Below are 23183 nucleotides of genomic sequence, written 5' to 3' on the forward strand. Positions count from 1 at the left end.
ATATTTTCGATTTTGTACCAAAGAAATTATTTACTTTAAATTTTATTTGCGCATTTTAATTTATTTAATACACATTTTAGGGCATATCTATACTCTAATTATACTTTTTCTTATTTAACTAACATTGAAATAAATTAAAAGTATCGCCCTAATAAAATAAATTTCTAAAGTGAAAGTTAAGTTTAACTTTCACTATAATCTCAAACTACTTGGTGTGATAAGATTGGTTGAGCTGCTTAGCATGAAACCTCAATATCTAGCGTTTGAATCTCAACTCTCACCATTTGGTGGGCAGAAGGTTTAGAGGCTTCGGGTTTATGCCCCTAAGGTGGGGGATATTAGTCTAGTTGTGCGAGTTATGTGGCTTGCTAACTAGTCCCCACCACAACGCGCGTGAACCCTAAGTATTCTCAAACATGCTAGCCACAAACTAGTGAGATTTGAGACTCGAATGCTAGTGTAAAAGTTTAAAATTTGTTGTATATATTTAACTTTTTGGACAATTTAGCTTGAGAAAATTACTATTATTGTTTTAATGCTCTTACATTTTTTGTCAATTTTCAAATTCTTGTTCTAAGTTCTAACCCTCTTCCAAACCTGACAAGAAAATGAACCTCCACTTCACCTACTTGATAGATAGTGGAAATGGACAACATTGAAAATGTCACACGAGAAATATAAACATTCATGTAAATTCACGACATAAAGAACAAGTACGAAGTTGCCAAAAAATAAGTTGCGATTTCTAAAGTACAAAAACTTTATTTTGTTTACATTCAAGTTCTTGAGTCTTTACTTTGTTGCTTACTAGTTTATGGAAGATGCGGCTAATCTGGTCAACAATGCCGAGGTGGTGGCAGCCGCCCGCGAAGCCTTTCTAGACCCTCGGTTCGCAACAATGGTATCTGGCAAACCAATTTCTCCTTTACTCGCAACTTATCCCTAAATGGTGAGCATTTTGTTTGAATACCAGTCTCTTTGGGATTTATATGCTGGATGTTAAGCATAGCAGCATGTAAAAATTAAATTTGCTCAGTTGAGTTGCTCTTAGGTTCAGTGGCTTGTCTAAAACAACTGTTTAAAGTTTCACAGGGACATGTTAGAATGCCCATTAATCCTATTAAAACCGAGAAAAAGGAATCATATACTCTTGAAATGTCATTGAAATGAACATATAGAAGTAACATATCCAATTATACTGGACAAAAACACAAGAAATAATTGAAATGTAGATGCCATTAACACTCATATACACCAAATAACTGTAATTTATAATACAGACAAAAAGACTTGACTAAGGAGCATATCAACATGTCATTGTGTTCATTAATTCACTAGGGTCACTAACTGGCTTCATACGAATCACAAGATTAATCACAGTGTAAAGTCTACCATGCATTCTAATAATAACTCTTTGCAAGTGGAACTGTAATAGGCTGACCATTTCATGAGATCCAAGACCCTTGCATCTCCTGCATTGGAGTTGACCCTTCGCGATTTCTTGTGATTTAGATTCTTTCTTGCAGTAGACCGGCCTGTTGGATGGCAATTTGGAGGAGAGCTTATGGTTACTGCTACCTGAGAACTAGTCTTTGTCACTGGTACGTTTACTGGTGGAATAGGATGTATTGACTTTGAGTATGTCAAATTGTAGTTGTAAGCCATAAAAGAATCTTGAAAATAATTGTACAGTGAATGATAGCATGGTAAACCAAATATTTGCAACCTCTTACCAGCAATTCAATGGGGTCAGCATGAACCTCAAATGTGCTACCAGCTGATAGAATTGATGGATGTAGTTTTGCATAAAATTATTTTGCATATAGTTATTCCTATGCTGGATGTAGTTTAGGCAGGCCTTGTCAACCATATTAACTAGAATTGATGGATCAGACCATAATCTTAACCCCGATCACATCAACCATCTATGTTATTGCTAACTTGTGTGCATCTGAATCCCAATTCCGTAGAACAATTTTCAAAAGTCTGATGTCATGTGGCTACATCTGACACCCTTAAAGTATGCATTCGTCGAGTTCTTCTAGTGAGATACATTGAATACTTACAAGACACCTTTGGAGGTTCTCATGAGTAGGTGCATAAGTAGCAACATAAAATTTTCAACCATCAGTAGCTTCACAGGATGAGGAAAACTGTCTTCTCAAGTCTCTTAAAAAGCCATGATATGAATCTGAAATACTTCAACAATTAATTCCCTAGCCTTAATCTCATCTGTCTGTCTGCCACAAATGTCAATGCAAATCATAGCTGCTTTTCTGCACCGCAGCTCTTTAAATCTGCATCACAACTTCATATTTCACAATGACAAACATAAGTAAAGAAGAGAAAGAAGATTACTCGAACCAAAAACAAAATCACTTAAAACTGCAGTTTAACTCCCAACATTTCATAAATCAAAATCACAACTCTACAAATTCAGAAAAAGGTTCATCTTAACAAACCTAAAATCATTTTTTGGATGCTTTAGCTGCATTAGAAGTTTTAGATGTCTTTGTAGCTTAAGATGTCTTTTGAAACAGTGTCCTACTTCTCTTTCTTGTTCTACATAATGCAAAAATCATAGCAAGTCTTTTGGCAGTTCAGCACATCACTGCCAATATCAAATGTATTAATTTTTTGGCAAGTATTTATCAGCAGCATAGATACCACGATTTAGTATGTCTATGTAGTACTGTATAATAGATACCTTCTTTCTTTAGTGCATCAGTCAAAGTTGCAGCAAAACACTCACACGACAGTAATATAGTTCAAATGAGTGGATGCTCAATGCAATCTTTCTAAATTTAAAGCGATAAGAAGAAACAGAGGAAAAATATAAAGGTCTCAAAGGAATAGGCAAAAGGGCCCTTAAGCAACAGCTGAAATTATACACCTGAAGATGGAAAGGAAAAGTAATAGGCAGGTGCATAATTTCAAGCTGCAAAATTAAGAAAATCAAAAAGTTACGACTACTTGACTAAAACAAAGTCCATTTAGCTAGGTAGATCACAATCTGAGCATATATGCTTTCCCACAGATATATATGAAGAAAACCCAAAAGCTATTAAAGATGCACATTAACTCCCTTTGGACGGCGATAGAACCATCTTATATATTGTATTAATAAACACTTGCACGCTAGGATTTCTACATATGGACACAAATCTAGTGTCTGAAGCAGACAATTGGTTTTGGTGTTGGCCTAAACTTAATTTCCAAATAATACTTATAATAGCCATAGGAATAACTATATGCAAAATAATTTTATGAAATCCAGTAAAAGACACTGTATGCATGCAACTGTTTTTTGCGTATCTGCTGGAATGAAGAGCCTTATTGAGAAAAGTTACTTGTAATGAGTTCTCTCCTTAAACATTTATCTATCATATCCCTGATGAGATTATCACTTGTTGTACAAGGTAGTGAAGAAATGGAACCACAAAACAACTTTGGGGATAAAAGTTTCAGAAAACCTTACTGTCAATTCTCAAACGTTGCAATATCGAGCTCTCTTTCTGTCACAAGGATCGATCAGCCTACAAGCAGCATATGTGGTCATGTCAAAACAAGGGTGATCAGTGCATCAAATTTAATTATAGTATAAGACAAGCAATCTACACTTAGGAAAAGGAACATTAATTAAACTAACCTTCAACTTGTATGACTTCCTTTCAATCAAAAAGACCCTTTTAATGCCATAACAATCCGCCAGCATTTGTGTCAAGTATCCTCTCCCCACTCCAAAATCAACCACTGCTGGGACACCATTGCTATAATCACAGTCATCGCTCACAGGGAACCCATTGCCATCGTCACAGTCAGCCCTCTCCTTTGCTATGAAACTCTTTATTACCCCAAAATCTTCCATGTTTCCAAGAATCAACGCCTGCTGCTTAACATGTTTCTCTTGAAATGGCAATTTTCTGCGAACAACAATTTATTCTTACATAATCTAACAAACCCCACCAAGATAAACTAAACATTCCAGCTTCTACATACTTGTCTACCTCTCTTTTGATCCACATTCCACAAGCTTCCGGTACCTTAAACGACTCCTGAATATCCTTGCATATAGACTTATGAACAGACTCAATTTTTTCAATTAACTTATAGAAATCAGGTACAGACATACTATAAACAGTCCTCTTCATTTCTGAAAGAATGTAACTGAGCAGTCACCTGCAGAAAGTAAGAATGATAGATGTCTGAACCTGAGCAGTGTACGAGATAAGAGAAAACATTTTGGCAAGCAGAGACAAGCTAGAAATATTTATTCAAAAAAAAAAAAAAAAAACAGCTAGAAAGATAATAGGATTTCTGTTTTGTTTTGTTTTCCCAATACCCAAAGGCATAGGAATCCTGTTCTGTTTTGGATTCCTAATAGTCGAAGGCCTTGCAGAGGCCTCTATAAAGAGGCAGTAAAATGAATACATGGAGTCATAGTTAGGGTTTGAGATTAGGGTTTTAGGATGATCGGGGCTTTCTTTGACAGGCGCAGTACAGACCTATGGGAGAGAAAGAAGAGAAGGGAAGAAAAGGCATTAGAGAAAGAGCTCAAAAAGGACAAAGCAAAAGCTAAAGAAGCCGTCAGAAAGCTTCAGGAACAAGCAAACTCTACAGACAGTGGAAAGAAGGGGAAGAACAATGTGAAGCGTTCAAAGTCCAACGAGGATGATGGTGATATTGATAACAATGCCAAGGACCCAGAGATTCCATACAGCGAGAAGAAACTGTTGTCTCTTCAAATGGACAAACACTACAATCCAAGTGCTGTGGAGAAGTCAAGGTGTGAGTGGTGGGAGATAAGGGGCTTCTTTATGGCAGATGCTAAAAGCTCCAAACCTCCCTTTGTGATGTTGTATCCGCCTCCGAATGTCACAGGTGTGCTTCATTTAGGCCATGCTCTCACTGCTGCTAATGGGGACACTATAATACGCTGGCGGCGGATGTCTGGCGACAACACCTTGTATCAGCCTGGAATGGACCACGCTGGGATAGCAACTCAGGTTGTTGTGGAGAAGAAGCTCATGTCCGAAACCGGGAAAACCAGGCATGATCTTGGTAGAGATGAGTTTGTGAAACAAGTTTGGGAGTGGAAAAAAGAACACGGTGGCACCATTTTGCAGCAGCTACGCCGTCTCGGTGCTTCATTGGACTTTTCGAGGGAGAGCTTTACAATGGACGAGAAATGCTCAAAGGCTGTGGTAGAAGCCTTTGTAAGGCTTTATAACAAAGGACTTATCTACAGGGATAATCGTATAGTCAACTGGGATTGCTCCCTGAAAACAGCAATATCAGAAATTGAGGTGGACTCTCTGGATATTCAAGGAAGGACGTTACTGAAGGTTCCTGGTTATGAGAACAAGGTAGAGTTCGGCCTTTTGACTACGTTCGCATACCATTTGGAAGAAGAAGGAGAGGTACTTGTGGCGACTACAAGAATAGAAACCATGCTTGGTGATACTGGTATTGCTGTGCATCCGGATGACAAAAGATATAAGCATCTTCATGGAAAACATGCCATTCATCCGTTCAGTGGAAGAAGAATCCCTATAATATGTGATGCAAAGCTTGTTGATCCAGAATTTGGAACTGGTGCTGTGAAGATTACCCCGGCGCATGATCCTAATGACTTCGAAGTTGGCAAGCGCCATAATCTTGAGTTTATCAACATCTTCACTGATGATGGAGAAATAAACCAGCATGGTGGAGAAAAATTTGCAGGGATGCCACGTTATAAAGCGCGAGACTTGGTGACTGAAGCACTCAAGGAGAAGGGGCTGTATAGGAAAACTGAGGTTAATGAGATGAAAATCAAGATTTGTTCTAGAAGCAACGATGTTGTGGAGCCCATGATGAAGCCTCAGTGGTATGTCAAATGCTCTGGTATGGCGCATGAAGCTCTCATTAGCGTGGAGGAGGATGAAAGTAACATGAAGAAGCTAGAGATCATCCCCAAAGAGTATACTGATCACTGGAAGAGATGGCTTGAGAACATTCGTGACTGGTGCATCTCGAGGCAACTTTGGTGGGGTCACCGTATTCCGGCATGGTATGCTGTTTTTGAGGATGATAAGCCTGAGGATTTTGGACTGTTGGATGACAGATGGGTGGTTGCAAGAAACTTGGAAGAGGCTAGGGCAGTGGCTGCTGAAAAATTTGGGCAAGAAAAGAAGTATGAATTAAGTGAGTCTACTCAGGACCCTGATGTGCTTGACACTTGGTTTTCTTCTGCTCTCTTCCCATTGTCTGTATTCGGCTGGCCAGATGATACAGAAGACTTTAAGGCATTCTATCCGTCTTCACTTCTTGAAACTGGGCATGACATTCTCTTTTTCTGGGTTGCTCGCATGGTAATGCTTGGAATTACTTTGGGTGGTGAAGATGGTACAGGAGGAAATCTGCTGCCTTTTCCAAAGGTATATCTGCACCCAATGATTCGTGATGCACAAGGACGAAAAATGTCAAAGTCCTTGGGGAATGTGATTGATCCAGTTGATGTAATCAATGGTATTACCCTTGAAGGTTTACATGAGAAGCTTTCAAAAGGAAACTTGGACAAAAAGGAAATAGAAGTAGCCAAAGAGGGGCAAAAGAAGTCATTCCCTAATGGTATCAAGGAATGTGGTGCAGATGCTCTTCGTTTTGCTCTCATTGACTACACTGCACAGTCTGAAAATATAAATCTGGACATCAAGAGGGTGGTGGGATATCGACACTGGTGCAACAAACTATGGAATGCAGTAAGGTTTGCTATTCTAACACTTGGGGACGGTTATGTTCCACCCTCAAAGGCAATTAATCCAGAGGAGCTTCCATTTATTTGTCAGTGGATACTCTCAGTACTAAACAAAACAATTGATAAGACTGTGTCCTCATTGGAGTCCTATAAGTTATCTGATGCAGCTAAGGCTGTATATAGTTGGTGGCAGTACCAGTTATGCGATATTTTTATTGAAGGTATCAAGCCTTTCCTTTCTTATAATGATCCAACAGCAGAGTTTGCGAAACACACGCTATGGTTATGTCTTGATAATGGCCTGAGGTTGCTTCATCCTTTTATGCCCTTCATCACAGAAGAGTTGTGGCAACGTCTTCATCTTCATGCAGCACCGTCATCAATAATGGTAAGTGAATATCCATCCATGGTAGATTGCTGGAAGAACGAAAAAGTAGAGAATGAGATGGATAATCTTGTTATGTTTGTTGTGAATGCTCTGCGTTCACTAGCAAAAGGAAGTCGTCAACGGCGGCCAGGTTTTGTGCTATCTCAGGTGAAAGAAGAGAGACAATTGATATCCACTCAATCTGTCATTATTTCTCAATTAACCAATGTGTGGCCGTTGGTGATAATGGATGAGAAGGATACTGCTCCAACTGGATGGGCAGTTTCAAAAACTAAAAATTTTTCTTTTTATCTAAATTAAGCTTGAAGGATACTCAAGTGTTGATGTACTTCGTTTTTATTTCTGAGACTTCATAATTTTGTGTTTGTAAACATACAATATATATATGCTATGAGACTTCATATAAAGTTCATATATTTATCTGCTTGGTTTTCATTTCACCTGAGTTCTGTTATGAATTATGATAATCATGATTCATGATATCGATCCCTTAGTTTTTCAAGTCCAATATTTAGTAATAATTGCTTACACAATATGCACAACTCGTATTAATGATATTCTCTCTTGACTTAAGAAGCATGCCTGCTACTTTATGAACTTTGAAATCATCAAGGCATGCCATATCCTCTTGGGAGTTGTGACTTCTCAACATGAAGAGCAGCCAAGTGTTGGGCCATCCCTCCTTAATTGGAGGAAGAAGAACGTGGGAGGCAAAGAAAGAAAGCAAGACAAAGAAAGTGGAAGAACATGCGGCAGACAAAAGGGAAAAGCATGCTGCAGGAAACATGGAAGGTGAAAGCAAAAAGAGAAAAGGTGAAAGTGAAAGGAAATGAATAGTGACTGTTCCTTTCACACCTCTTTTTTGTTTATAAAGAGCTGGAGAGAAAGAGAAGGAACGGAGAAGTTCACAAAATCCTCTTATCGGCCAGCTTGTGTAGAGAGAGTAAAGGCAGTGAGTCCAAACTGCAGATAGAGAGAAAAACATCTTCATTCAAGTAGAGAGTGAAGAGTGTTTTACTACATGTTGAGAGTGTAGTTGTTGTTAGGTAGAAAAACAAGTGTGAGAGAGAGTTTCCTTCAAGTAGTGTTCTTGAAGTTGTGTATCTCTTGTACCCACATTATCATAGTGGAAGTTCTTGTTGTTGCTACCCCGTGGACGTAGGCATTTTGCTGAACCACGTTATATCTGGTGTTCACTTTCCTTTTACTCGTTTTATTTCTTTGCATATTATCCTTTTGTGGTTGGAGTTGTTATTTCCATTCTATTACTTTTCCCAACAGTGGTATCAGAGCTCTTGGTTCGTGAGGTGTTAGAATGGAAAGTTCACGGAGTACCATGATCCGACTCAACCACTCTAATTGGATTACATGGAAGCCGAGAATGGAGGATATTCTCCATTGCAAAGATTTGCATGAGCCAATAGTAGGAGAGGAGGCCAAGCCGGAAGGAACTTCAGTTCCGACTTGGACGAAGATGAACCGCAAAGCCATCGCTCATATCCGCGAATGGGTGGATGACAGTGTATTCCACCATGTGTCTAATGAAACCAATGCACGTGAATTATGGCTGAAGTTGACGTCCTTGTTCGAGAAGAAGACTGCTGCCAAGAAAGCATTTCTAATCAAGGAGCTCGTAAACATGAAGTACAAAGATGGTGTTAGAGTGACCGAGCACCTCAACAACTTCCAAAGTACAATCAATCAATTGGCCACGATGGACATGAAGATTGATGACGAGTTGCAAGCCTTGTTGCTATTGGGATCATTGCCGGACAATTGGGAGACCTTTGTTGTAACTGTAAGTAATTCTGCTCCAGATGGTGTATTGTCTATGGATAATGTTAAAAATAACATGTTGAATGAAGAAACCAGAAGAAAAGCTTCAAGCTCGGACAATAGCCAAGTCTTTGTGACGGAGTATAGAGGAAGGAGCAAAAGCAGGGGACCCAAAGGCCATGGAAGGAGTGTGAGCAGATCCAGAACAAGATTCAATGGAAAATGCCATCATTGTGGTATTTTTGGCCACATGAAGAGGAATTGCAACAAGTTGAAGAAGGATCCGAAGGAGAGTCGAGATGGCAATACACATCAACCGAACGATGACACGAGAAACACTGCAGCTTCCGTGTCTCAAGATGAATGTGAGTTCCTTTGTCTTGAAGGTGAATGCTTACATGTTGATGATTGTTCCGGTGTTGCATGGGTCGTTGATTCTGGAGCCTCTTTTCATGCTACTCCACACTTGGAGTACTTCACTACATACCAAGGCGGTGACTTTGGGACGGTGAAGATGGGCAACGATGGTTACTCCAAGATTTCAGGAATTGGAGATATTTGTTTTGAGACCGATTTGGGCAACAAGCTTATGTTAAAAGATGTTAGACATGTTCCGGGTCTACGTTTTAATTTGATGTCAACCGGTGTGCTTGACCGACAAGGTTTTCATCATCATGGAGGTGATCAAAAGTGGAGGCTTACCAAGGGATCATTGGTGGTTGCTAGAGGGAAAATGTGTTGCACCCTCTATAAGACATATGGCAAAATATGCAAAGGAGAGTTGAATGTTGCAGACGACTCTTCTCCAAGTTTATGGCACAAGCGACTAAGTCATATGAGTGAGAAGGGATTGCAAGTTTTGGCAAAGAAGTCTCTAATTCCCTTTGCCAAAGGTACCTCACTTGACTCTTGTGATTATTGTTTATTTGGTAAACAACATAAAGTTAGTTTCACAAGAACATTTACAAGAAAAGAAAATGTATTAGACCTAGTACACTCAGATGTATGTGGCCCCATGGAAGTTGAATCAGTAGGTCATAATAAATATTTTGTCACTTATATTGATGATGCTTCACGAAAGGTTTGGGTTTATTTGTTGAAATCAAAAGACCAGGTGTTTCAAACCTTTAAGGAGTTTCATGCCATGGTGGAGCGGGAGACAGGAAGAACCCTCAAATGTATCCGTAGTGACAATGGCGGAGAATACACTTCAAACGAGTTCAGAGATTATTGTTCGAAGCATGGCATCAAACACGTGAAGACAATTCCTGGCACCCCACAACATAATGGTGTAGCAGAGAGGATGAACCGCACCATTCTAGAAAAAGTGAGAAGCATGCTGAAGACGGCCAACCTGGCAAAGAAGTTTTGGGGCGAAGCAGTGACAACCGCATGTTACCTTATTAACCGAACACCATGTGTACCGTTGGGCTTGGAGACTCCCGAAGGCGTATGGACCGGTAGAAGCGCTTCATATTCCCACTTGAGGGTGTTTGGGTGCAAAGCATTTGCACATGTGCCAAAGGAGCAAAGATCAAAGCTGGATGACAAGGCCATGCCGTGTATCTTTCTTGGATATGGCAATGAAGAGATGGGCTACCGGTTGTGGAATCCAAAGACCAAGAAATTATTCAGAAGCAGAGATGTGGTGTTTCATGAAGGTCAAACCATTGCGGATTTTGACAAAAATGAAGTAGAACATGCAGACCAGCTCACCTACGATTCATCACCGCTTCAAGAAGAACCTAGTGACAAAGCTCAAGATATGGTAAATGAAGATGTTCCTGATATGGCGGAAGCAGAAGCAGCAGAACCTGAAGATAATGATCAGGGGGAGCCAAATCAGGGGGAGCAGCTAGAAAATGCCCAAGTACCAGTTCGAAGATCCAACAGAGAGCCAAAGCCAAATACCAAGTATCATTCTTCACAATATATATTGGTGACTAGTGATGGAGATGATCCATATTCCAGATACATTCTGTTGACCAATGATGGAGAGCCTGAATGCTTTGAGGAGGCAAAGACTCATGCAGACTGTGATAAGTGGATGTTGGCAATGAAGTCTGAAATGGAGTCCTTATTGAAGAATGACACCTATGAATTGGTGGAGCTTCCTAAAAGCAGAAAAGCACTCAAAAATAAATGGGTGTTCAAGTTGAAGAGAGACGAGAATGAACAGTTGACTAAGTTCAAGGCTCGCTTGGTAGTGAAAGGTTTTGGGCAGAAGGAAGGAATAGATTTTGATGAGATCTTCTCACCAGTTGTCAAGATGACTTCTATTAGAGTCATTTTGGGCATGGCAGCTAGCATGGATCTTGAGGTGGAGCAGCTAGATGTGAAAACGGCATTTCTTCATGGTGATTTGGAAGAAGAAATATACATGGAGCAACCAGAAGGTTTCGAGGTCGAGGGAAAGGAGCACATGGTTTGCAAGTTGAAGAAAAGTCTATACGGGCTTAAGCAAGCACCAAGGCAATGGTACAAGAAATTTGACTCATTCATGGTGGGTCATGGATACAAGAGAACTGATGCAGATCCATGTGTGTATCTCCAGCGGTTTACTGGAGGTAACTTCATTATTTTGTTGCTCTATGTTGATGATATGTTAATAGTGGGCAAAGATGTTTCTATGATTCGCAAATTGAAAGCAGATTTATCAAAGTCATTTGATATGAAAGACTTAGGGCCAGCTAAGCAGATTTTGGGCATGGAGATTACTCGTGACAGGCAGGCGAAGAAATTGTGGCTGTCACAAGAGAGGTATGTTGAACGGGTGCTTGAAAGGTTCAACATGAAAGAAGCTAAGTCAGTAAGCTCACCTCTAGGTAATCATTTCAAGTTAAGCAGATTATTATGTCCAACCACACAAGTAGAGAAAGACAAGATGGCAGGTATCCCTTACTCATCAGCTGTTGGTAGTCTTATGTATGCCATGGTATGCACTCGCCCTGATATTGCACATGCAGTTGGTGTTGTTAGTAGATATCTTTCTAATCCTGGCAGAGAGCATTGGGAAGCTGTCAAGTGGATACTCAAATATTTGAGGGGCACCTCAAAGTTGTGTTTATGTCTTGGTGGATCAGAACCAATCTTGGAAGGTTTTACAGATGCAGATTTGGCAGGAGACCTTGATAATCGAAAGTCCACTTCTGCATACTTATTTACATTTTCTGGGGGAGCTGTGTCATGGCAGTCCAAATTACAGAAGTGTGTTGCCTTATCCACCACAGAATCAGAGTACTTAGCAGCAAATGAAGCTGGCAAGGAAATGATATGGCTGCAAAGGTTCGTTCAAGAGTTGGGTGTGAAGCAGGAAAATTATGTGGTACATTGTGATAGTCAAAGTGCTATTCACTTGAGCAAAAATTCAATGTATCACCCTCGCACTAAGCACATTGATCATCGGTATCATTGGATCCGAGATGCAGTGTCAAAGAAGTTTTTCCAGTTAAGGAAAATCCACACCAACAAGAACATTTCAGATATGTTGACCAAAGTTGTTCAACAGCAAAAGTTTGAGTTTTGCAGAAGCGCGTCAGGACTGACGCATCCCTCCATCTAAGTCGGGAGGGGGAGATTGTTGGGCCATCCCTCCTTAATTGGAGGAAGAAGAACGTGGGAGGCAAAGAAAGAAAGCAAGACAAAGAAAGTGGAAGAACATGCGGCAGACAAAAGGGAAAAGCATGCTGCAGGAAACATGGAAGGTGAAAGCAAAAAGAGAAAAGGTGAAAGTGAAAGGAAATGAATAGTGACTGTTCCTTTCACACCTCTTTTTTGTTTATAAAGAGCTGGAGAGAAAGAGAAGGAACGGAGAAGTTCACAAAATCCTCTTATCGGCCAGCTTGTGTAGAGAGAGTAAAGGCAGTGAGTCCAAACTGCAGATAGAGAGAAAAACATCTTCATTCAAGTAGAGAGTGAAGAGTGTTTTACTACATGTTGAGAGTGTAGTTGTTGTTAGGTAGAAAAACAAGTGTGAGAGAGAGTTTCCTTCAAGTAGTGTTCTTGAAGTTGTGTATCTCTTGTACCCACATTATCATAGTGGAAGTTCTTGTTGTTGCTACCCCGTGGACGTAGGCATTTTGCTGAACCACGTTATATCTGGTGTTCACTTTCCTTTTACTCGTTTTATTTCTTTGCATATTATCCTTTTGTGGTTGGAGTTGTTATTTCCATTCTATTACTTTTCCCAACACCAAGGACCCCAAAGAAGTTAGGTTTTCCAGCATCGAGTGAATTAGTCTTTGAAGCCGTGAAAACAATGTTTTAGATAGCTGCAACTGCGTATGAAGTGGCATATTTTAACCACAAAGCATGGTGTTCTTTTTTTATGCTTGCTGTTACATTAGAAGGAATCTGGTACCCCAATCACTAATTAGAATTAGATGAAAGTTAAACCGTATGTAAGTTTCAAACCGAACTCAGAATCTTATTAAGGCCGGCCGATGTTATAAACTTGCATTCCAGACGAGAGACTTCGGGACTTCATTTGTTAATATATAGTCCGCTCTTTTAATTACCTCCAGTATCACATAGTTCAATTGAATTGAAATCAGATTTATTATAAAAAAAAATGACACATGAAGAACATAGAAAACTATATATAGACATGTAATGTGGATTGATAAAGATTTTCATGCCCTCATTACCAATACGTTTGAAAATGCTTTCAATCCATGCTAGCTGTTTAAGCACTCAACACTAATTAATTGAAAATGTATGAAAGGTCTAATAATCCAAATGCAAAGCAAACTAAACATGAAAATCTTCTGATATATCACCATACAAACACAGCATGCAAAGCAAACTTAAATTAATCTTTCAAGGGATTCCTACACTACAGCCCAAACATGTTCCTTTTTCCTTCGGGGGAAAGGTTCTGGAGTTGGTTTACAAAAGTCACTGAACAGGAATTGATACTTGAAAGTTCATCTCATGCGTTTCCATAAGTTGACCTGATCGACTCTTCAAGAGACAACTTTTCCTTCTCAAGGGATTCCAGCTTGCCAGCAGTATCTCTTATAACCTTCTCGGGGACCTTAACTTCATTAGCTGCAAGCATATTCAATTTCTTCGATTGCCTCTCATGTTCCCTGTTGGTATAAAATATTAGCTGTTGTCAGAATCCTAAACACGAATAGAATTGGGGAAGTAATGTGCAATGTAGCTTGAGATAAACAGAAAGCTTTTCATTCACAACAGACACCGCACATCTAGTTGGAGCAGCATTGTTCTCATCGATTACCTGTGGCGATAAGAACTTTAATATGATTTATACACGAAACACTTCTTTTCCTGACATCTCTACTCACAGTAATTTTATGTTTATATATCACAGAACACACAATTAGTACAATGCATGCAAGGCAACAACTAAGGACTCCTTTTTGTTCAGCAATAACTGAAAATTAAAACATGCTAGATATTGAGAATTTTTTTGTTTTTTAATAAAAAAATCACAGGAGTACTTGCCCTCAAAGACGACACATTAGCAAGCGTTTTAATTTCCAGTTGATGATTGCATATTGCCTCCTGGTCGCACTTTCCCAAACTTGCTTACAAAGCACAAAACCTTGTCTCCTGTGCACAGAGAGAACAACAAACCAGATGTGTCAATTTACAAATCAAAACTTCACAAAGATTGAGTAATGTAAAAGAGGTATGCACTGATAGGAAGTTATACCTTTCACGACTTTCCTAAGCAAGAGATTGGAGAGACTTCACAACCAACTCAATAAGAGACATATCAAACTCCACCCTTTCATTTTTCCAGCTCTGGAAGAGTATCAGAATAGAAAAACTACGTTCAGGGCAATGATCAAACAATTTTCTACACACTTTTTTTAAAAGGCTCACGGTCATATTAAAAGTACAAACCACCAAAACCAATCCCATTAGTAATCCTTTGTGGGCTGAAAAGAACACTGATCCAAGTGAAAATTCATAAAAACTTTAGAAATACCAATTTATCACTGTACAACATAATGTTAAAAATACAAGAAAGCATGCTACGTATGAATGATGGACATGAGATGCAGAACATGAAGAATGGCCGTTGTGTAAAAATCAGCGCATTATCTATCAAGTTTACTATAGCTATCCAATAATCATCCACCATTTAATAACATAATTACCTCTTACTGAATGAAAACCCATCTAAGTATACAGATACACTGTCCACTCACAGATGTGGCATCCCTTCAAATGCTCCCCCATACTGGTTTATTTTTCCATCATCAGTAAAGATGTTGATAAACTCAAGATTATGCGCTTCCCAACCATAAAGTCATTAGGATCATGGGCCGGGGTAATCTGTAGGATCCAAAGAAGATAGAAATCCTTACATACTTGAGACACAAAGCTGGAAAGAAATTTTAACAGAAAAATAGATCATTATGTATATGGAATGGAGGCAAAATAAAAAGATGAATAGAAACTTTCTCTTTGGACTTAACAAAACAATTACATGTAGAATCTGTTCAAAATAATCTTACAGTAAGAGAAGACGGAGAAGGTTTTGGTGTCCAAGGGAAGTAATCTTTAAGGATCAAGTGAAGAAGGTGGAGAGGAGGTTGGTAGCTACCTATAGGTTGGATATATAAAAACATTTTTATCGAAGGGAGGCAAAATAACTTCAAATCAGTTGGTTTTGAGTAATTTGCTATCTACTATCTCACTTCGTTTCAAATCCCTTGCAATGTTTCTAAAAGGTTAGAGAGATTGATGACAGCCTTTCTATGAAGGGGATGAGTGAAAGACGCATAACTTGACTAATAAGTTGTATCTCAAGTACGAAAACAGAGGTGGATTCGGGTGGGGCGTTATGTGAAAATGAATGAGGCATTACTTGGGAGTTGGAGATTTCAGGAGAGTCTTTATGGTGTCCTGTCATTAGAAGTAAATACAAGCTGCAAGCAAGTAGCTGGAACCCAATATTATAATTCCAGGCTCAATCTGAAGTTCATTTGGAAACAGCTCTTTATCATTACTTTTCGATTGCTAGAGAGCATACTGATTCCTCCATTCTTCAGTTGAGTTGGGACTTTGGCTTAGAAGGAACTTGAGAGATCTCAAAGTTGGGGAGCTCATGTCTTTAGCATCTCGGTTAGAGGTTGTTTTCGTGGTTTTATCTAGACACTGCCTCTTGGAGAAATTTGATGGACAACACTTCCATTGTCAATTCATTCCCACTGTAAATGAGAAGATAATGTTCCTCCCATCTGTAATATAGAAAACTTGAAGGATATTAATGTTTCTCGAGGCAACTTTGCTTGAGCCTCTTCCTCACTTCTCGGAACCACCCATCGCTCAAAAAGTCTTCCAAATTCTTCATTGTTATCACCCTCAAAAACAACATACCATGCCGGAACACAGTGACCCCACCAAAGTTGCCTCGAGACACACCAATCATGAATGTTATGAAGCCATCTGTAATTAAAGAAAGCAAAACAATTAAGCATGTTCACATTTCCATATTTTGAGTAAATATCCCCTAAAACAAAAAAGGCACTCAAATAAAGAATAATGACTGAAGTTAGAACAAGAACAAATTTACTGTAATATAAAAATTGGACACACAAGGTGCACGAAAAAAACCCCTAAATACTTCTGCAATTCCTCCTTTCTCATGGTAAAACTTGATGCACTAGTCTCAAGAAAAGCCTAAGATAGAAGCTAATTGACAGTTGCTGAATAGGTGGTTTAACAAGGAAAATAGATGTAGATTGTAGAGATGTCTAGATACTAGCTAGGATTACAACTAAAGTCACTGTAATCTGGTTCAAATCCTTTACATTCTTGGCAATGCATATAAACTAGAAATTTCATACAGCACAATAAGGAAAAAATGAGCACCTTTCCAACCAGCAGTATACTGTCTAGGGATAATCTCCAGCTTCCTATTTTCATCATCGGCGACAGCATTGAGAGCTTCATTTCCCATATCGCTGCATTTAATGTACCATTGGGGCTTTATCATAGGCTCCACAACATCTTTACTTCTAGAGCAAATTCTAAGACACATCTTAATGTACCATTGGGGCTTTATCATAGGCTCCACAACATCTTTACTTCTAGAGCAAATTCTAAGACACATCTCATTGGTCTAAGTTTCTTTGATCCTAGTTTCTTTGAAGAGGCCCTAAATGCAAAGAAAACAATGTTAATGAAACAGAGACGCTATTATTGCATATGCAACTGATGATGTTTATAAGTGAAGCAATGACAAGGAGATGATCTTAAACTTCTGTTACGTGTCTGGCTCTGGAATGAAGGAAATGAAGGTGTAAAGTTAATAAGAATATGAAAGAGGTGTGGGAGGAGTGTATCAATAGTGATAGTTTCAGTGGTGCTTCTTAGATAGCTCTGGCAGTTGGTTCAACACATCACCGCCAGTATCAACTGTATGAATCTCTTGGGCAACTGTTTATCAGCCACCAAAATACCATGATTTAGTATTGTAGAACAGATACCTTCTTTAATGCATCAGTCACAGCCTCTCGGGCTCTGAAGGGTGGAATCCCTTCAAATGCTCCCCCATACTGGTTTATCTTCCCATCATCAGTAAAGATGTTGATAAACTCAAGATTATGGCGCTTCCCGACCATAAAGTCATTAGGAGCATGGGTCTGGGTAATCTGCAGGATCCAAAGAAGATACAAAATCCTTACACACTTGAGACACAAACATGGAAAGAAATTTTAACAGAAAAATAGATCATTATGTATAAATTTACCTTGACAGCACCAGTTCCAAACTCTGGATCAACAAGAATTTCATCACTTATTATAGGAATCCTTCTTCCATTAAATGGATGGATTGCATGTTTCCATGAAGATGCTTATATATTTTGTCATCAGGATGCACTACGATAGCTGTATCACCGAGCATCATCTCTATTCCGGTAGTGGCTACAACTATCTCACCTAAATCTTCTTCCACATGATATGCAAATAAAGTCATAACCCCAAATTCAACAGGGTTCTCGATCATATCCAGAAACTTCTAGTAGTGTCCTTTCTTTTATTTCAATTGGAGGATCCACCTGCATATACCAAGAAATTAAATAATGCCAAAGATCTGTAAAGCTGGTGACGACTCTTATGATAAGCAACCTAAACTATGATACCATGTAGAAAATGTGTTTTCTATATTCTCAATCTGATTACGTACAATTATATAGCTAAGCTAATTGACTGGTATGCTACTGTTACAATCAGCTATAAACACTATTCAATTTTATAAATACAAAGATTCAAAACTGATAACTGATTGCACAGATCTTCAGTTACACAAATCTCTCTAACACGTACAATATGCCACTAAAAGTAGAAGGCTGACCTCAATATCAGATATTGCAGTCCGCAACACACATTCCCAGTTCACTATGCGATTATCCCTGCAAAACAAAAATATAATAGAAACAAAATCCATAAAGCAAAGTAACCAAAGTGAAGGAGAGAATGTAGACAAATGATAACCTTGATGAATGGAGAAGACAACCAGCTACAACAAAACAAGAGATACAGCTAAAAACAAACATATAACAAAGGAATCCTACTAGAAAATTATGTTAGGTCTACAAGTTCTTTAGTAGAAATAATAAGCCTGATGCCAACTGACATAATAAAGTTAAGGAAAAAATTTTAAAAAAAAAGAAGAAGCACAAAACGTAAAGCTAAGATCTCACCACCATATAATATTATCTTTTCCAAAATGAACTTGAATTATGCGATGTAATTTTGGTAACATGTGTCACTTAAAAGGTGTTTGTACCCGATTTTGGTAAATCGGCCCTTAAATCTTTGGCCGATAGATGAGGAAAATATGGTGCATTTATTGATGGTATCTCAATAAAATTTCATTTTATGAGATTTTATTAGGTATCAACTTTTGGAGAAGAAATTAGAATGGAAAGAAATAACGGCGGTAAAATGGTGAAGCCTTCACCTTTTCTTCGTCCTTTTTCTTCTTCTTCTTCTCCGAATTGTCGTCCATGACTGTGATGTCCATCTGCAACACAAACCCAAAACAAAAAACAACCTTAAGAAACAAACCAAGCATGGCACTGGTTGGTCAAATTTTACATTCCTAGTCGTCCTACGGAAATCCAAACCAAAGTGGGAAACAAAATCCTAAGACAAATCTCCGAAAGCTTTGACAAAAAAAATTTTAAAATAAAAATACTAAAATAACCCGAATGGATGATAGGATGAGACTTTGGGGAGGGAATTACCTAGCAATTTTATGTTGGTTGGAGAAAGATGGAAGAAGACGAGTTTGGAAGATTGAGAGCGAGCGTGAGTGACGACTTCTAACACTTCTAGCACGTAAATATTTTGGGAATTGAAATTCACTTTTCTTATTTTATAATCCACACTTGTTTTCTTTTCTAAGCAGTTACCCTCAATACAAACCTGTTTAGCTCGCTTATTCAGAACAAACGAGCCTACTAAGGGACTAAAATCCTAACTAACCTAATTCTCATAATAGTTAAACGAACTAAATGTCTAGTCACCTCAATTGATGTACAACTAGAAGAACTAAGAATTAAGCAGATAAAAAGACCGAGTCGAGTAATAAGCCAAAACTAAATACCAAAGAAGATTGTAATATAGATTGTAAAATATGATGTTAAGATACTAAAAAATGAAACGCAAAGTGTGTATAAAAATGAGGAATGTGAATTTCAATCACCATATTTTTAACGGGTTTGTAAGGCGCCCTCTGTACTAGGATTTCACAAACTTTTCAATTTCCGAAACTTGTATTCTAATTTTAGTGTTTGCCTATAAATTCCTTTCAGTAATTTTTTTTTTTTTTTAGAATTCCGTACAAATTATCTTTTACTTTCACATTTTCACATTATGGATAGCCTTATACATGTGAGATGGAAATACAAAAATACTCTATACAAGCTGCCAATATGGCAATTGAGAGTGACAAATAGCTTAATTAAACCATAAATTGTATTATTGCAAGGACATTTCTGATTTAAGGCAAGAATATTTCTGATTTAATTGTAATAAACATGTATTGTCGACAATACATCTGATGATAGGCCAAGTCTTAGGTTACGAGGGTCCGATGCAAATGAAGACCAATTACTATCTATGCTCTTCCATGCCAACGAGTCAACCAGGTGGTGCATTATGCCATCATGACTCTTGTGTGTGTGATGCCACCTTAATTGTTCTGCCTTCTCAACTGACTTGAACATCCATCTAAATCTAGGTATGATTGGAAAGTATCTGAGTACCTTCGCTGGAACTCCTTCTTGAATCTTTTGTGTGAGCTTATCAACTTTCCAGCGTGATGAGCCACACTTAGGACACTTATCTGCATGTTCTAGTTCTTTTCTAAATAGACAACAATCTCTAACACAAGCATGTATTTTCTCATAACCTAGATCAAATGCATTTAACAATTTTTTTGCATTGTACAAAGAGCTAGGAAGAGTGTTGTCATGCGGTAGAAACCCACGAATCATCTCAACCATGTCATCAAACCCTATATTAGACAAACCATGCCTTGCCTAAAACTTACACATAGCTACTGTTGCCGACATTTTTGACAAAGTAGAGCCTTTATAGATAGGACGTTCTGCCTCCTCTAATAAATGTCCAAAATCAGGCTCTTCTCTTTCATCTCCAGGTTCCCTAACATCATTTTCTTTAGAAAATGCATCATTATCTTCAAAAAGTGCATCCTGAAACATTCTATATGTTTCAGGCATTTCCACATTATTTTCATCTGGTAATGTTGGCTCATCCCCATGCCATGTCCACCTACTATAAAGATGATCTATCCCATAGCAGATCAGGTGGTCATATACTCCATTAAAGTTGTGGCGTTTGAAACTTATACAATTGTTACAAGGACAACGAATCCTTTCTGGATTCCCCATACTCGTTTGGACATTATCAACGAACTTCCTTGCTCCTTGTTTATAGATAACTGTGTTTCTAGACAAAAGAAAGGGGAAAAAAAATTTACTTAGTGTCTACAATTTATGTCCTTTACATTCAATTAGAGTTTAGGATTTTAAAATTTAACCTTTCATATTTGGTCCATTCTTTTTCCATGATGGCTGGTCTATGATTTCCTTGGGGCTCGTCTTTATATGTTTTCAGACCACCAACACTCTAAAACTAACAGAGAATAGTCAGAACATAAATTAAAAAAACCAGACCCCTTAGTTAAAGAAATTGCAGAGCAGTGGGAAAGTAAAATTCACATAATAATCCAATGCATCAGACTATGAATAGTTAAAGAAAGAGCAGTGGGAAATTAAGTATAACTAGACTCATATAATAATCAATCAATAAGAGCAGTGGGAAATTGTCCTTAAAGAACAAATTTGTTTAAAGACAAAAACAAATGGCTAACCTCAGAACATAATGGCTCTTCACTTTAGTGGACCGAGCACAGAATTATTACACCCCAAACTGAATTATTCCATGGATAACTTCTGACTTGGTGACTTTATTAACTACATTTCTTTTCTATCTCAAAGTATGCTTGAAGAGGAATCGTATATATCATGAAACAACAGCCCACCATCATTCACATGCATAAAGATAACTGTTACTTGGACTATATATCAAGAAAGTGGCAATATAATACAGAATCTGAGGTGAGTTGCATAGAAATTTCTTGGACTATTAAGGGCTCTTTTTTTTTTTCCCCTAATCTTTGTAATCAAATTCTATCATGCCCAATATTGAAAACCACAGCTAAATCCACGATACATTGAAAATTCTAACATGCAACTACTTCAAACGAAACCCAGTTAGAGGGTAATTGATAGTGTCATTACATTCTTGTTATTTCTATATAAGAAAATTAAGCAAGTGCAAAGATATACACTCACAAAGCCAGTTGAATAAACAGCATACCAATCAAATCAAAAAGAACAAACAGCCAACTAATTAGATTTTGCTCAATGCTGTGAAGTTTATCGCTATTTCCTGAGAAACGAAGCCAATATTTCTTGGCCCTCACAATCAGTCCACACAATCAAACCCTAATTGAACCGCAAAATCAATAGGAAACTCAAAACTAGCTGAGACACAAAAATGTGAATCAAGAAAATGCAGGAAGTGAGAAGAAAGTAGGAAATCGAAGATCCAGAGAAGGTGTTCGACGAAATTACCGAGAGAGTAAAAACGAGAGAGAGAGAGAGAGAGAGAGAGAGAGGCTTGTCCTGAGCTCAAAGAAACGAGATGTGTTGAGGCATTAGGGTTTAAGAGATATAGTCGTTAGGACTTAATTCTTGTTAATTGCTTTATTTACTCTTTCTGTTAATAATGCCCTGGATGTTAGGGTAGTCAGTTGGTATTTGAATTGGTCTTAAATAACTTCCCACGTTCTTAGGTGTTGTGAACGTGGTGTTTAATTTGTTTTGTTCTTCTTTGTAAAAGGCTTGTATAAAGCCGCTGTCTTGGTAATTCAATAATATGCTTCAGCCTTCTAACCACTTTGAGTTCTTGTGAGTTTGTTCTGAGTACTAACAGTGGTATCAGAGCCCCATCACAGGGGCCTGATTGAGTGTGTGAGAAACTGCAGTTTCTTAAGAAAGAAGCAAGAGTGAGAGATCGTAAAAAGGAGAGAAGAGTAGGGAGATCATGACAACAGAGAACAACTTTGTTCAGCCAGCGATTCCACGGTTTGATGGTCATTACGACCATTGGGCCATGCTCATGGAAAACTTCCTCAGATCGAAGGAGTATTGGGGATTAATAGAGAGTGGAATACCTGCAGCAGCAGATGGGGGGAGCCAACAGATGCACAGCGTAAAACCATTGAAGATCTGAGATTGAAAGATTTAAAGGTCAAGAACTATCTATTCCAAGCTATAGATAAAACTATTATTGAGACCATTCTCAATAAGGAGACAGCAAAGGCGATCTGGGATTCGATGAGATTGAAGTATCAAGGCTCTACCAAGGTGAAACGAGCTCAGCTACAGGCTTTGAGAAGAGAGTTCGAGATTCTTGGAATGAAGGAGGGAGAAAAGGTCGATGAATACTTTGCTAGGACATTGACCATTGCTAACAAGATGAAAGCACAAGGAGAAAGGATGGAGCAGAATGTGATTGTGGAGAAAATCTTGAGATCGATGACTCCTAAATTCAATTATGTAGTGTGTTCAATAGAGGAGTCCAACAATCTCTCCACCATGACCATAGATGAGCTTCAAAGCAGTCTGCTGGTCCATGAACAGAGGATGCAAGGACAGCAGGAAGAAGAGCACGTATTGAATGTCACCAATTCAGAGAAGTT

General features: G+C 38.4%; 3 protein-coding genes and 1 long non-coding RNA gene across 4 annotated transcripts; 1 reads left to right on the forward strand and 3 right to left on the reverse strand.

Annotated features, from left to right (window-relative positions):
• Positions 1-3518: 3518 nt before the first annotated feature.
• On the reverse strand, positions 3519-4151 carry LOC133744367 (tRNA:m(4)X modification enzyme TRM13-like). The gene is made up of 3 exons (XM_062172489.1): positions 4000-4151; positions 3650-3923; positions 3519-3536 (listed from the first exon to the last, which is right to left on the reverse strand). The coding sequence occupies exons 1-3, from the start codon at positions 4149-4151 to the stop codon at positions 3519-3521; spliced, it is 444 nt and encodes a 147-aa protein (XP_062028473.1).
• Positions 4152-4469: 318 nt separating this feature from the next.
• On the forward strand, positions 4470-7427 carry LOC133744368 (valine--tRNA ligase, mitochondrial 1-like). Its single transcript, XM_062172490.1, has one exon. The coding sequence runs from the start codon at positions 4470-4472 to the stop codon at positions 7425-7427; it is 2958 nt and encodes a 985-aa protein (XP_062028474.1).
• Positions 7428-13591: 6164 nt separating this feature from the next.
• LOC133706473 (uncharacterized) lies at positions 13592-22113 on the reverse strand. Its single transcript, XR_009844561.1, has 9 exons — positions 21288-22113; positions 18849-18911; positions 18240-18297; positions 17635-17943; positions 17372-17536; positions 16755-17040; positions 15035-16328; positions 14584-14675; positions 13592-14480 (listed from the first exon to the last, which is right to left on the reverse strand). It is a non-coding gene; the product is annotated as an uncharacterized LOC133706473 (long non-coding RNA).
• LOC133742379 (uncharacterized) lies at positions 19796-21043 on the reverse strand. The gene is made up of 2 exons (XM_062170039.1): positions 20955-21043; positions 19796-20863 (listed from the first exon to the last, which is right to left on the reverse strand). The coding sequence occupies exons 1-2, from the start codon at positions 20981-20983 to the stop codon at positions 20434-20436; spliced, it is 459 nt and encodes a 152-aa protein (XP_062026023.1). The 5' UTR covers positions 20984-21043; the 3' UTR covers positions 19796-20433.
• Positions 22114-23183: the final 1070 nt, after the last annotated feature.

Source organism: Rosa rugosa, chromosome 4, assembly GCF_958449725.1.
Source record: "Rosa rugosa chromosome 4, drRosRugo1.1, whole genome shotgun sequence".
Taxonomy (NCBI): Eukaryota; Viridiplantae; Streptophyta; class Magnoliopsida; order Rosales; family Rosaceae; genus Rosa; species Rosa rugosa.

Coding starts and splice junctions, on each gene's coding strand:
- LOC133742379 (XM_062170039.1), bottom strand. CDS start 20,983: ATGGAAAAAGAATGGACCAAATATGAAAG. Junction 20,864..20,954: donor GAATGGACCAAATATGAAAG/GTTAAATTTTAA, acceptor TCTTTTGTCTAG/AAACACAGTTATCTATAAAC.
- LOC133744368 (XM_062172490.1), top strand. CDS start 4,470: ATGATCGGGGCTTTCTTTGACAGGCGCAGTACAGACCTATGGGAGAGA.
- LOC133744367 (XM_062172489.1), bottom strand. CDS start 4,151: ATGAAGAGGACTGTTTATAGTATGTCTGTACCTGATTTCTATAAGTTA. Junction 3,924..3,999: donor ATCAAAAGAGAGGTAGACAA/GTATGTAGAAGC, acceptor TGTTGTTCGCAG/AAAATTGCCATTTCAAGAGA.